The sequence below is a fragment of the Piliocolobus tephrosceles genome, chromosome 16 (genome assembly GCF_002776525.5).
Source record: "Piliocolobus tephrosceles isolate RC106 chromosome 16, ASM277652v3, whole genome shotgun sequence".
NCBI classification, from domain to species: Eukaryota; Metazoa; Chordata; class Mammalia; order Primates; family Cercopithecidae; genus Piliocolobus; species Piliocolobus tephrosceles.
This window is the reverse complement of record NC_045449.1, coordinates 56,230,658-56,245,602: the sequence shown is the minus strand read 5'-3', so window position 1 is coordinate 56,245,602 and position 14,945 is coordinate 56,230,658. Positions and strand designations below refer to the sequence as shown.

The window sequence follows — 14,945 nt, the reverse complement described above, 5'->3', positions numbered from 1 at the left end:
ATGAGCCTTGATCGCACTGCTGCACTCCAGCACTCCTGGGAGATAAGAGCAAGACTCTGTTGAGAGACAGAGAGAGATATATGAGACTGGAGGTTAAGCAGAGGATATATTATGAAGATCCTTTAAAATATCACGTTAAGTCAGAACTTTTTTATAGGAAACATGAGAGTTCACTGTAGGCTTTTTAGAAGGTAAGTGATGTGATGATATGATTAGATTTGTGCTTGGCATTGTAGGCCACTTAAATATTTTCTAATAGATTAAGTTATGATCTGGCTTCAGTGTGGAAAGTGGATGGAGATGGCAAAAAATGGAAGTAGAGTGACAAAGCAGGATACTGCAGTTAAGTCCAAGAAGATAGTGACTTACTTATGCTAGGGTAGTTTCTGTGGGATAGAGAGAAGTGCATGGCTTTCATGTTGAGGAGGTAAGACAGACAGGGCTTAGTGATTGGTTGGATGTAGGGAGTGAGAGAGCAGTGACAACTGAGGATTATGCCACGCCTTTGGCTCTGACAGTTGGGTAAACACACTGAGATGGCAAAGCCATGCACTGAGATCTGAAACTCAAGTGGAAGAACTATAGAAGTATGTGTGGACACAGAGATACAAACTACCATCAGAGAATACTAAAAACACCTCTATGCAAATAAACTAGAAAATCTAGAAGAAATGGATAAATTCCTGGACACATACACCCTCCCAAGACTAAACCAGGAAGAAGTTGAATCCCTGAATAGACCAATAATAGGCTCTGAAATTGAGGCAATAATTAAGAGCCTACCAACCAAAACAGTCCAGGACCAGACGGATTCACAGCTGAATTCTACCAGAGGTACAAAGAGGAGCTGGTACCATTCGTTCTGAAACGATTCCAACCAATAGAAAAAGAGGGAATCCTTCCTCACTAATTTTATGAGGCCAGCATCATCCTGACACCAAAGCCTGGAAGAGACATAACAAAAAAAGAGAATTTTAGACCAATATCCCTGATGAATATCGATGCAAGAATCCTCAATAAAATACTGCAAACCGAATCCAGCAGCACATCAAAAAGCTTATCCACCATGATCAAGTGGGCTTCATCCCTGGGATGCAAGGCTGGTTCAACATATGCAAATCAATAAACGTAATCCATCATATGAACAGAACCAAAGATAAAAACCACATGATTATCTCAATAGATGAAGAAAAGGCCTTTGACAAAATTCAACAGTCCTTCATGGTAAAAACTCTCAATAAATTAGGTATTGATGGGACGTATCTCAAAATAATAAGAGCTATTTATGATAAACCCACAGCCAATATCATACTGAATGGGCAAAAACTGGAAGCATTCCCTTTGAAAACTGGCACAAGACAGGGATGCTCTCTCTCACCATTCCTATTCAACACAGTGTTGGAAGTTCTGGCCAGGGCAATCAGGCAGGAGAAAGAAATAAAGGGTATTCAATTAGGAAAAGAAGAAGTAAAATTGTCCCTGTTTGCAGATGACATGATTGTATATTTAGAAAACCCCATCATCTCAGCCCAGAATCTCCTTAAGCTGATAAGCAACTTCAGCACAGTCTCAGGATACAAAATCAATGTGCAAAAATCACAAGCATTCCTGTACACCAATAACAGACAAACAGAGAGCCAAATCATGAGTGAACTCCCTTTCATGATTGCTTCAAAGAGAATAAAATACCTAGGAATCCAACTTACAAGGTATGTGAAGGACCTCTTGAAGGAGAATTACAAACCACTGCTCAATGAAATAAAAGAAGACACAAACAAATGGAAGAACATTCCATGCTCCTGGATAGGAAGAATCAATATCATGAAAATGGCCATACTGCCCAAGGTAATTTATGCATTCAATGCCATCCCCATCAAGCTACCAATGACTTTCTTCACAGAATTGGAAAAAACTACTTCAAAGTATGGAACCAAAAAAAGGCCCACAATCCTAAACCAAAAGAACAAAGCTGGAGGCATCATGCTACCTGACTTCAAACTACACTACAGGGCTACAGTAACCAAAACAGAATGGCACTGGTACCAAAGCAGAGATATAGACCAATGGAACAGAACAGAGTCCTCAGAAATAATACCACACATCTACAACTATCTGATCTTTGACAAACCTGACAAAAATAAGAATTGGGGAAAGGATTCCCTATTTAATAAACAGTGCTGGGAAAACTGGCTAGACATATGTAGAAAGCTGAAACTGGATTCTTTCCTTACATCTTATGCAAAAATTAATTCAAGATGGATTAGAGACTTAAATGTCAGACCTAAAACCATAAAAACCCTAGAAGAAAACCTAGGCAATACCATTCAGGACATAGGCATGGGCAAGGACTTCATGTCTAAAACACCAAAAGCAATGGCAATGAAAGCCAAAATTGAGAAATGGGATATAATTAAACTAAAGAGCTTCTGCACAGCAAAAGAAACTACAATCAGAGTGAATAGGCAACCTACAGAATGGGAGAACATTTTTGCAATCTACCCATCTGACAAAGGGCTAATATCCAGAATCTACAAAGAACTTAAACAAATTTACAAGAAAAAAATCAAACAACCCCATCAAAAAGTGGACGAAGGATATGAACAGACCCTTCTCAAAAGAAGACATTTATGCAGCCAACAGACACATGAAAAAATGCTCATCATCACTGGTCATCAGAGAAATGCAAATGAAAACCACAATGAGATACCATCTCACGCCAGTTAGAATGGCGATCATTAAAAATTCAGGAAACAACAGGTGCTGGAGAGGATGTGGAGAAATAGGAACACTTTTACACTGTTGGTGGGACTGTAAACTAGTTCAACCATTGTGGAAGACAGTGTGGCGATTCCTCAAGGATCTAGAACTAGAAATACCATTTGACCCAGCCATCCCATTACTGTGTATATACCCAAAGGATTAGAAATCATGCTGCTATAAAGACACATGCACACGTATGTTTATTGTGGCACTATTCACAATAGCCAAGACTTGGAACCAACCCAAATGTCCATCAATGATAGACTGGATTAAGAAAATGTGGCACATATAAACCATGGAATACTATGCAGCCATAAAAAAGGATGAGTTCATGTCCTTTGCAGGGACATGGATGAAGCTGGAAACCATCATTCTGAGCAAACTATCGCAAGGACAGAAAACCAAACACTGCATGTTCTCACTCATAGGTGGGAATTGAACAATGAGAAGACTTGGACACAGGGTGGGGAACATCACACACTGGGGCCTGTTGTGGGGTGGATGGAACGGGGAGGGATAGCATTAGGAGATATACCTAATGTAAATGACGAGTTAATGGGTGCAGCACACCAACATGGCACATGTATACATATGTAACAAACTTGCACGTTGTGCACATGTACCCTAGAACTTAAAGTATAATTTTAAAAAATTAAGAAAAAAAAGTATGTGTGGACAAATAGATAAATTAAGTTTTTACCTTTTTGGTTTGAAGTGGCTGCGGGGCTTACAAATGGAGATGCCCAGTAGGCAGATGGAAACCCTAGAGGGAAGATCTGGGCTGGAGATCCCAGTGTGATCTTCTCTGTGCCTCTTTCTCCTTGCCTGTATGTAAATGGAGGTATCAGGACCTACCTCACTGGTTTGATTAGGCTATTAAATGGACCTACCTCACTGGTTTGATTAGGCTATTAAATTATTCAGCAAATAATTACTGAGCTCTTGGTGTATATCAAGCTTTTACCTATAATATATACTGAGAAGATAGCAGTGAATAAAACACACAAAAAATAATTCCTGTTCTCAAGGAACTTACATTCTAGCATGAGAATACAGTTAATAAAATGATTAAGTAAATTTTATTGCATATTAAAAGGTGATAAATAGTATGAAGAAAAATAAAGCAGAGAAGTGGGGACAGGGAGTGGTAGGAGGGTTGCAGTTTTAAACAGGGTGGTTAGAGAAGGCTTTGCTGAGATGACATTTGAACAAAGACGCAAAGGTAGTGAGAGTGAGTTGAGTGAGTCATGGTCTACCCAGGGGAAAAGTATCCAGATAGAGGGAAAAGCAAGTGCAACAAAGGCCTTGAGGTGGGAGCGTGTTTGATGTATATGAGGAAGAGTAAGGAGGCCAGCACGGCTAGAGCAGAGTAACAGAGACAAAGTCAAAGAGGTCAAAGGGGAATGCAATGCACATAGAGGGCCAATATGTCATTGTAAAGGCTTTGGCTTGGGGCCAGGCGGTGACTCACTCCTGTAATCCTAGCACTTTGGGAGGCTGAGGTGAGCAGATCTCTTGAACCCAGGAGTTTGAGACCAGCCTGGGCAAAATAGTGAATACCTATCTCCACAAAAAATAGAAAAATTAGCCAGGTTTGATGGTGCATACCTGTAATCCCAGCTATTTGGGAGGCTGAGATGGATCACTTAAACCCGGGAGCTTGAGGCTTCAGTGAACTATCATGGTGCCACTGCAAGACCCTGTCTCAAAAAAGAAAAAAAGAAAAAAGACTTTGGCTTTTACTCTGAGGGAAATGGGAGGGTTTTGAAGGTTTTGAGTGGAGGAGTGATATGATCTGCAGTGTTTGGAAGACTCATTTGGTGCCGTAGGAGTCAAGGAGTCAGCTAGGCACAGGGAGTGTTGTGAGTAGGCTGTTCAGCAGGCTGAGCAGGGGAGCAGCAGTCAAAGGTGCAAGCAGGGAGACCAGTTATTAGCCAGGGAAAAATTAATGTATGTAAAGTGCTTGCTCAGAGCTTTGCATTTAATATATGTTCAATAAATGGTATCAACTATGTGAAAACCTATCAAATTCTACCATTAACCAAATCAAGACTTGCTTTCTCAGGAAATTAAATGAATTATCTTTGCCACTTATTTGACATTTATTTAACATATTTTGAATTAATTTACTTCTGTATATTTATTTAAATATCCACATATTTCTGACTTTTCTCTCCATATATGTGTGTGTGTGTGTGTGTATACACATACAATTATTATTTTCTTTCTTTCTTTCTTTTGAGAGAGGGTCTCACTTTGTTACTCAGGCTGGAGTGCAGTGGGGTGAACATGGCTCACTGTAGCCTTGACCCCCAGGCTCAAGCAATCCTCCTGCTTTAGCCCTTTAAGTAGCTGAGACAACAGGTGTGTGCCACCATGGTGACTAATTTTTTGTTGTTTTTTGCATACAAAAATTTACCGCTACAGTTTTTTTTCCTTTATTTTTGAGACTAAGTCTCACTCTGTCATCCAGGCTGGAGTGCAGTGGTGCGATCTCGACTCACTGCAACCTCTATCTCCCAGATTCAAGCGTTTCTTGTGCCTTGGCCTCCTGAGTAGCTGGGATTATAAGCGCACAATACCACATCCGGTAAATTTTTTTATTTTCAGTAGAGACAGGGTTTCACCATGTTGACCAGGCTGGTCTCGAACTCCTGGCCTCAAGCAATCCACCTGCCTTGGCCTCCCAAAGTGTTGGAATTACAGACGTGAGCCACCACACCTAGCCCATCACTACAGTGTTTTCACCATTCAAGTTTATGATCTGGGTCTTTCCTTCATGCCTTTGTATAGGGCTAGAAGAGAGACATTGGGTACTTTGACAATCTTAAAGCAGACTCCAGGAATATCACCTTTTTTTTTTTTTTTTTTTTTTTTTTTTGAGATGGAGTCTCGCTCTCATTGCCCAGGCTGAAGTGCAGTGGCATGATCTCAGCTCAACGCAACCTCTGCCTCCTCTGCCTCCCAGGTTCAAGTGATTCTCCTGCCTCAGCCTCCTGAGTAGCTGGGATTACAGGCGCCTGCCACCATGCCTAGCTAATTTTTAAAAATTTTTAGTAGAGATGGGGTTTCACCATGTTGGCCAGGCTGGTCTCGAACTCCTGACCTCATGATCCACCCGCCTTGGCCTCCCAAAGTGCTGGGATTACAAGCATGAGCCACTATGCCCAGCCCAGCATGACCTTTTAAACCAAATCCAGCAACAAGAACTTTACTGTTTTTCTCAGTAAAGTTCAAGCAACCATCATTGGGTAGAAAGGCTGTGATTTTCTTGCTATTCTTGATCAGCTGGATGCTGGCACACTTCCTGATGGCAGAATTTAGCTGTTTGGCTTCAACCCCTACTTTTTCCAGCACAATTCCTTTTGCATGAGAAGCACCTCTCATGCAACCCTCAAAAGGGCTGGCCTTCAGGGCTGTGCCCAAATGGGCTTTCTTGTACTGTTTATCATGCCACTTCTGGACTCGTCAGTGACTATGGGGCTTCCTAGCAGCATGAAGTCCATGACACTTGCCCATCCTGTTGTCACCACAGGCCTGAGTAAAAGAGCTAATTTAAAAAAAGAAAAGAAAGAGCTAATTTTTGTAGAGACGGGGTTCCACCAGGTTGCCCAGGCTGGTCTCAAACTCATGGGCTCAAATGATCCATGCACCTTAGCCTCTCAAAATGTCTCCATTTATACATTAAATACTATGTCTTAAACATTTTTAATCTCCTTAGGTATCAGGCAATAGCAAGATGACCAGATAAATAATAACCAGATAAGATAACCAGATAAGTAACAGCCACGCCACAATAACAATAAAAATGCCAACATCAGCTAACATTTCCTAAACACTTACTGGGTGTGAGAGGCAGTATAGGGAGATAGATAAGAGCATGAGTTCTGGAATCAGACTGTGCTAAAATATAGGTACAACTCCCTCTTGGGCAAGTTATTTAACTGACCTGTGCTGCAGCTTTTTCATCTGTAAAGTGGGAGTGATCATAGTATATACTCATTAGGGAGGTGAGGATTAAATTCGATAATATGTATATTCTTTTTTAAAAAATTTATTTTTATTTTTTTTTAGAGGAAGGTCTCACTCTGTTGCCCTGGTTGGAGTGCAGTGGCACAATCACAGCTCACTGTGACCTCAAATTCCTGAGCTCAAATGAACTTCTTGAATAGCTTGGACTACAAGTATTCGCCACCATGCCTAGTTAATTTTTTAAATTTTGTAGAGATGGGGGTCTTGCTATGTTGCCCAGGCTGGTATGGAGCTTCTGGTCTTAAGTTATCCTCCCATCTCAGCCCCCTGAGTGGCTGAGATTACAGGTGCGAGCCATGGTGGTTGGCTATAATTTTTTTTAAACGAAGCTTCAATTTTCTTTTTTTTTCTTTTTTATTTTTTTTGAGATGGAGTCTCACTCTGTTGCCCAGGCTGGAGTGCAGTGGAGTGATCTCGGCTCACTGCAACCTCCGCATCCCAGGTTCAAGCTATTCTCCTGCCTTGGCCTCCTGAGTAGCTGAGATTACAGGCACCCACCACTACGCCCGGCTAATTTTTGTATTTTTAGTAGAGACGGGGTTTCACCATGTTGGCCAGGCTGGTCTCAAACTCCTGACCTTGTGATTCGCCTGCCTCAGCTTCCCAAAGTGCTGGGATTACAGGCATGAGTCACCACCCAGCTGAAGCTTCAATTTTCAAGATAGTATGTGTGTGCTTAGTTTAGTTACTTCCACACGATAATAATAGCTAACATTTATTGAGCTCTTATAATATGCTAAGCACTTCACATGTATTGTCACACATCAGTCTCACAATTGTCCTATAAGGTAGGTATTATCATTCCCTTTTTTTTTTTTTTTTTTTTTTTTTTTTTGAGACGGAGTCTCACTCTGTGGCCCAGGCTGGAGTGCAGTGGCCGGATCTCAGCTCACTGCAAGCTCCGCCTCCCGGGTTTACGCCATTCTCCTGCCTCAGCCTCCCGAGTAGCTGGGACTACAGGCGCCCGCCACCTCGCCCGGCTAGTTTTTTGTATTTTTTAGTAGAGACGGGGTTTCACCGTGTTAGGCAGGATGGTCTTGATCTCCTGACCTCGTGATCTGCCCGTCTCGGCCTCCCAAAGTGCTGGGATTACAGGCTTGAGCCACGGCGCCCAGCCTATCATTCTCTTTTTATAGATGAGGAAACTGAGATGGAGAAGTTAAACCATGTATCGAATTTGTGTACCAACATTAGGCTTTACTAAGTGTCTTTGAGTTGGAATGAAAAGTAGAATTTTGTGCATCCTCTATTCTACATCTGACAAAGAGATAGGAGAGTATAAAGAGACTACCTATTGAGGGGCAGAAGAATATTTTTACATTGTTGGTGGTATTCTATACTCTTAAGTCTCTCTAGGTGGAGACTGGAATGCTTTGAAGGAGTATGAGCTGAAAAAAACTGGTAATAGCAACATTTGTTTAATTTCTATAAGACAATGATAAAAACAGATTGAAGTGATTTACTTTCAGCACTACTTGCTGGAATAAATAACACAGTTGGTGTGGGTTATTTATTTAAAGGATGAGAATTAAAGGTTTAAAGGATGAGAATGTTTCCTCATCCTTTAGTCTCAAGTCTAATTCTGGCTCCGCTCTAGTCCAAAGGCTACTTTCAGAGGTCTGAATTTGCTGTACCTCATCTCAAGAGCCCCTGGTAGTTTCAGCATGAACAAGAGCATCTTATATTCCAAACTAGATTTCTAAGCCCACCCAAAATTATTCCTGGAAAAGTCTTGTTCTGCTGGGATTCTTTGGCCTGAGATAGAGGAGGCTAACATTTGTTGGTTGTCTTAGGTCCTCAGTGGCATCCTGAAGCGGTTTGAGGTCAGCCTTGCGGTTTTAGAACTGGGCAGGATTGTGGAGATGAAGGAATAAGGTCTCACGTTGTAGCACAAGGGCATTTGCCCAGATACCTTCTTTTCCTTAGTTTTGGACCAGACCCTGTGGAGTTGGATGTCAGTGAGAGGTGACTGCCATGTTAATATCTTCATAATGCTTCTGAGAAGGCTGTTTCTGCTCCTTTCCTTCTCACTTACCTTACTATTTCTAGTATAGACTTTCTGGGTAAGGCTGAAGTCTCTAGAAGCTTTGATAGGATTTCAAACAATAGGATTCCTGGGTTGCCAGCTAAATCTAAACAGGTCTCCTTTTCTGGAGCTATGGAGGGAAAACAAAAGATAGATTTTTAAACACCTTCTGAAATTAGAAATCGACCATGTCTTTACTGACTATTTATAATAATAATATCAAGTCAGGAACTAGAGGTACAGTAAAACATTAAAAGTCTGTTCTATTTGGTAGAAAGGCCATTTTGGTTACTGAGCAGACAGAATAAAATGGAATGTTAAAAAATACTTTTAGTTCAATAACGTCTAAGCAAATGTAGTAATATTTTTAACACAAACATGAATTTTGTGTTAATGATTATTTCCTGGTTCTAGGCAAACTCCCATTACTATAGTACTACTTGTAAGAAATAACTTCTCTTTATCCTAAGAACAGTTCATAGCTTATGAATGAATATATTTTCAAAACTGTATACAGTATTTGGAATTTGGAATTTTTTTTTTTGGAGACAGAGTCTCGCTCTGTTGCCCAGGCTGGAGTGCAGTGGCCGGATCTCAGCTCACTGCAAGCTCTGCCTCCCGGGTTTATGCCATTCTCCTGCCTCAGCCTCCCGAGTAGCTGGGACTACAGGTGCCCGCCACCTCGCCTGGCTAGTTTTTTGTATTTTTTAGTAGAGACGGGGTTTCACCATGTTAGCCAGGATGGTCTCGATCTCCTGACCTCGTGATCCGCCCGTCTCAACCTCCCAAAGTGCTGGGATTACGGGCTTGAGCCACCACGCCTGGCCAGAATTTGGAATGTTTATCCTAGAAAACATGAATAATGATTAGCTTTTCCAAGGCAGGCTGTTAAACTTATAAACAAATCATGAAGGGATTAATGACAATATTTCAACTACACCTACACATCATTTATAACCTTGGGGGAGAAATAACAGAAAAATTATTTTCTATTAGTTAGTGGAAGCATGTGACACCTTAACTAATGCTTTCTAACCTACAGCAGACTCTCAGCCCTAGCACTGAGGGTAGAGGCTTCATCAGTGTGAGGAAGCTATTTTTTCAAGAACAGTAAATTATCGACACCCTAGATTTACATGAGAGAGTGCATTTTTCTTTTTATGAAAAAAATTTTTTTTTAAATAAAAGGAATGCCTCTCAAAGTAGTGCATACACTTGGTAAATAATTCAGATATTATAGGCCAGGCGCGGTGACTCACGCCTGTAATCCCAGCACTTTGGGAGGCTGAGGTGGGTGGATCACGAGGTCAGGAGATCGAGACCATCCTGGCTAATGCTGTGAAACTCCATCTCTACTAAAAATACAAAAAATTAGCCGAGTGTGGTGGCAGGCACCTATAGGGCCAGCTACTGGGAGGCTGAGGCAGGAGAATGGCATAAACCCGGGAGGCAGAGCTTGCAGTGCACCGAGATCGCACCACTGCACTCCAGCCTGGACGACGAAACAAGACTCTGTCTCAAAAAAAAAAAAAGAATTCAGACATTATAGAAGGCAGCCAAATTTTTCTACACCAGTCACTCACTCAGTGTTCTCACTGGAGACCAAAGAGCAGTGTCTCCTGCAGGAGGCATTTAGACAGTGCAAGTGCCTGCCTGATGTAATTAATACTGTACCAATTTGTTTAGCAGATACTGTTCTGGAGAAGCAGTTCAAAAGTAACTCACATCCCAGACTACACTTTCCTGACCTGTCTCCCAACTGGAAGCCTGTGAATGATGTTTACTGTGCAGTGAGTTGTAGCTGCCCAACTGCCTTCTGTTCATAAGGTCTCTACTCACCCACTGCCTTGAGGAAGAGATTCTTATCTGTTAGCACCTTGATAAAGTCTGAGAAGTTCACCTTCCCATCTCCTGCAACAAAAATCTGAGACTCAGGACAATGATAAGATGTATTTTAATTATCAGAGTATATATTAAATGTAAAAATTAAAACATTCTGGATGATTTAATATTAAAAAAAGAGCATTTGAATTGAGCAAAAAAAGAGCATTGGAAATATGCTCAGGTGAGCCCTGGTCTTCTTGAAGTGGTCTTAGCACCATTACATGAGTCCTCCACAGCCCACAGAAGCAACAGTGGTTGTAAACATCCAGCCAGGAGCACCCAGCCATTGCAGTCTGTCCGCCTGCTCTTTTCTCAGAGCCTGGCCATGCTTGCAAGGAATCTGCCCTGTCTTCCCATGCTATAACCGCCCCTATTATTCCTATTTTAACATCCCCAAGCTGTATTCCATTTCCTCTAAAATTGAAGGATGATGAGTATTATTAGAGGGGTATGTGTGTGTTTCCACAAAATAATAGAAAAATTTGACACGGTTAGTAGAAGCAAGTGACACCTTAAGTGACATCGAATGACAGGTGGAACTGATGTTGATTGAATGGGGCACTGACAGTTGGGTGGAGAGAGGTGAGAGGAGATAATATGCTGAATATATTTTTCACACAGCATATCAGTTTGGGCTACTAATAATTTGGTCAGTATATTCACTAAAAACATTACCTGTATGCTTTAAAAATACCAACAAAAGTGCTATGGCATTTAAAATTCAGTGTAGGTAGGACTTGATGGAAAAAGAAAGATTTGTTCTATTTTGAGTCAAACGGAAACAAAAGTCTTGAATTCTCTTGGTAATGAGTCATTATTAACATTGTTACTGCTTTTGTATCTGTTATTTCAGGGCACCCTCCATGTACAGCTTCCATGTACATCAGGACAGGTAACTTGAATTTGATACTGAAATCAGACAATCACTCTTGGCTTCTACACAGCGTTTTTCACATAGTCCATTTTCTAGGATTAATTTGATTTCACAACTTGTACACATACCTCACTGACCTCCTTAAAGGGACATACACCATACACACACAGACACACACACATATGTGTGTATCTCTTTAAGGATACATATGTGTGTGTATACATAGATATATAGATATATACATATATGTATATTTGTATATAGTATTCAAATATATAGTCTACAAACATATACAAATATACAAATATATATATATGGGGCAAGTAAATAAGGTTTGTTTCTCATGTTTATATAGTCATTAAAATAAAACTATATATTCACAAAAATCTTTTATGGGAAAAGCAATGAGAAGCCAAATGACTCACGATCAATATCAGCACATTTCAATTCATTATAGACATCATGCTTGGTTAGATTCATTCCCAGCTTAGCTACAGTGCACATCAGTCCATGGAAATCAATACAGCCAGTTTTGTCCTTGTTGAAGAAGTTGTAGGCATCTTGGAAAGCTGGGGAAATAGGATTAAGTTATTCAAGACAGTTATTCAAGAAGAAGTATATACACTAATAGGACTAGGATAGACAATATAGTTGACTGGAGATCATGTTCTAAAAAAAGGATTGTGAAAAAAATGAGTGCTTAATAGACATTTCTTATACAGTATCCTTCCATGGAACTTGAACTGGAATGAACTAACTGTTGCAAAACCAAGTGTTGGTAAGTAAGATGGCCTTCCAAAGATATCCACACTGTAATCCCTTAACCTGTGAATATGCTATCTTACATGGCAAAAGGGACTTTGTACATATAATTAAGATAGATTCTTCTGGGCTTGATCTAATTACATGATCCCTTATATAGCTAAAAGCCAGAGAGATGTGGCAGAAATCAGAGAGATTTAGAGCGTGAGAAAGACCTGACCCACCATTGCTGGTTTATCAGCCAGGAACTTCTCTGCCTGCTAAAGAGGCTGAGAAGCTCCTGGCTGATAAACAGCAGGGAAACTGGAATGTCAGCCCTACAAGAGAAAAGAACAGAATTCTGCCAAAAATCTGAATGAGACTGGAAGCAGATTCTCCTCCAGAGCCCCTAAATAAGAGGCCAGGCTGGCCAACACCTTAATTTCAGTCCTATAAGACACAGAGAAAAGAAACCAGCTGTGCCCACCTGCACTTCTGACTTATAGAACTGTGAGATAATAAATTTGTGTTGTTTTAAGCTGTTATGTGTGTGGCAATTTGTTACAGCAGCAATAGAAAACTAATTTGTCAAATTGGTCCCAAATTATATATATGTGTGTGTGTTTTATATGGATCCAAAGGTTTTCAAAGAAATAGTCAAGGCACTAACTGGAGCCAAAATTAGATAAGTATTTTCTGAAATTAGTGAATGAGGAAATAAACCGGGAACAAAATATATTCCAAATGACACCAGAATAAAACTTACTTCATATCATGTTCAAGTCTCAGCATCTCTATGTATAAGAATGATTAATCTCCTACAGAGATAATGATACCTGCTCTATAAGTATGTAATGTAAAAAGGTAACATCTTTCTCCTTGATAAAAGGTAGGCTTCTCTAGGGCTGGAACCAAACTATCTCTGACTTGTTTCTGTTTTTCCCATTATCTCTTGCATGTTAGTAGGCAGTCAACAAATATTGATTGCATGCTTTCCATGGACCAGGCATTGCTCCAAGTGCTTAGGATATATTAGCACACTAAATAGACAAAGATCTGTGCCTTCATATAAATGTAATTAATAGGTAAATTAGATGCCATTTTAGAAGGTGATACATACCATGGAAGAAAGAAAAAGTAATTCTGGGTGGATGATTAGAAGGAAGAGGAGAAATGGAATTCCTACACACTCCCACCTCCATGTCTATTTCCTGACCAGCATCTGTACCTGCATGACCTTCCTTTCTCTCTGCGCTGCAAATAAACTGTGTGCTCTTACTCAGAGCCAATCCCTCCCTTGCGGATTGGAACTCATCCCCTCTCTCATATTCAAAGAATTTACCTAAGAAAGGGTCCCCCCTTAGGTAAGGGAAATATCATTTTTTCATTTTCTATTATATCAATCCTATTGTTGTATAAACTTCTGCTATTTCTTCCTTAAAAAGTACATTGTGACCCCATTTCCCCCTCCAGCTATTGCTATCTCTGCCATTTGTCTCTTCTTCCTATTAAAAATTTAGTCATTTATGGCTGGGCGCGGTGGCTCATGCCTGTAATCCCAGCACTTTGGGAGGCCAAGGCGGGCGGATCAGGAGGTTAGGGGATCAAGACCATCCTGGCTAACACGGTGAAACCCCGTCTCTACTAAAAATACAAAAAAATTAGCTGGGCGTGGTGGTGGGCGCCTGTAGTCCCAGCTACTCGGGAGGCTGAGGCAGGAGAATGGCGTGAACCGGGAGGTAGAGCTTGCAGTGAGCCAAGATCACACCACTGCACTCCGGCCTGGGCAACAGAGTGAGACGCCATCTCAAAAAAAAAAAAAAAAAAAAAAAAATTAGTCATTTATTTCTATCAGTGTGGATTCATGGATGTTTATTTTATACTTTGGGTTATAATCAATTCTGTATTATTAATTTTTATTGCTCAAATAGAAAAAGTTGTTGGAAGGCAGAGTATATGGATACAGATGCTGGTAAGGAGGTAGACATGGAAGTGAGAGTCTATGGACATTCTACTCTGATTGCTTCAGTTTTCTTCAGGAAAGTAAGGAGACCTATTGACAGTGAGGATGGGAGATGCTAGGGATCTTGAAGTATTCAATAAATATTTGTAGAATGAACAAATTAACCTCTCATAGGAAAGTTGTGAGGATTAAGCACTGTAAGGAACACATTTTCTAGTTTCCATATTTGATGTTTTGTTATCTGGGGCCTTGCTGGCCCTGGAGGGACTGCCCCTCTCAGGGCTGGTCAAAGTCGATTGATTCTTTGATTCATTTCTGTCTCCTGGGTCAGTTTCTAAATTGGTTCTAAATTAAGTGGGGTAAAGCATCAGCCTCTCCAGAAACCAGACGCAACCCAAACACAGCCACACTTGACTTCTTTGAGTTTTTCTAGTGCATCATGTTTTCCCTTTTCTCTGGCCTTTGTAGATTCTGTTCTTTTTGCCTAGAACACTCCTCTCAGCACTATTTGCCTGATTTACTCCTAGTCGCCATTCAGCCTTCTCTGGGACTCCCCTTCTTCCCTCACAAGACTAAATTAGGAGGCTTTCCTTTAAGCTCCTATAACACTCTATACTTTCTCTATCATAACTTGTGTTATATTGTAATTTAAATGATTTATTCAG

General features: G+C 40.6%; 1 protein-coding gene and 1 pseudogene across 1 annotated transcript in view; both read right to left on the bottom strand.

Annotated features, from left to right (window-relative positions):
• EFCAB3 (EF-hand calcium binding domain 3) overlaps window positions 1-14,945 on the bottom strand; it is a 152,902-nt gene that overhangs the window by 17,657 nt on the left and 120,300 nt on the right. The window contains exons 41-43 of the mRNA XM_023192335.1: window positions 12,002-12,145; window positions 10,658-10,729; window positions 8,828-8,948 (exon numbers count right to left, since the gene is read on the bottom strand). Coding sequence (XP_023048103.1) covers window positions 8,828-8,948; window positions 10,658-10,729; window positions 12,002-12,145 — 337 coding nt within the window. The remainder of the gene's footprint in view (window positions 1-8,827; window positions 8,949-10,657; window positions 10,730-12,001; window positions 12,146-14,945) is intronic.
• LOC111526577 lies at window positions 5,518-6,279 on the bottom strand (annotated as a pseudogene).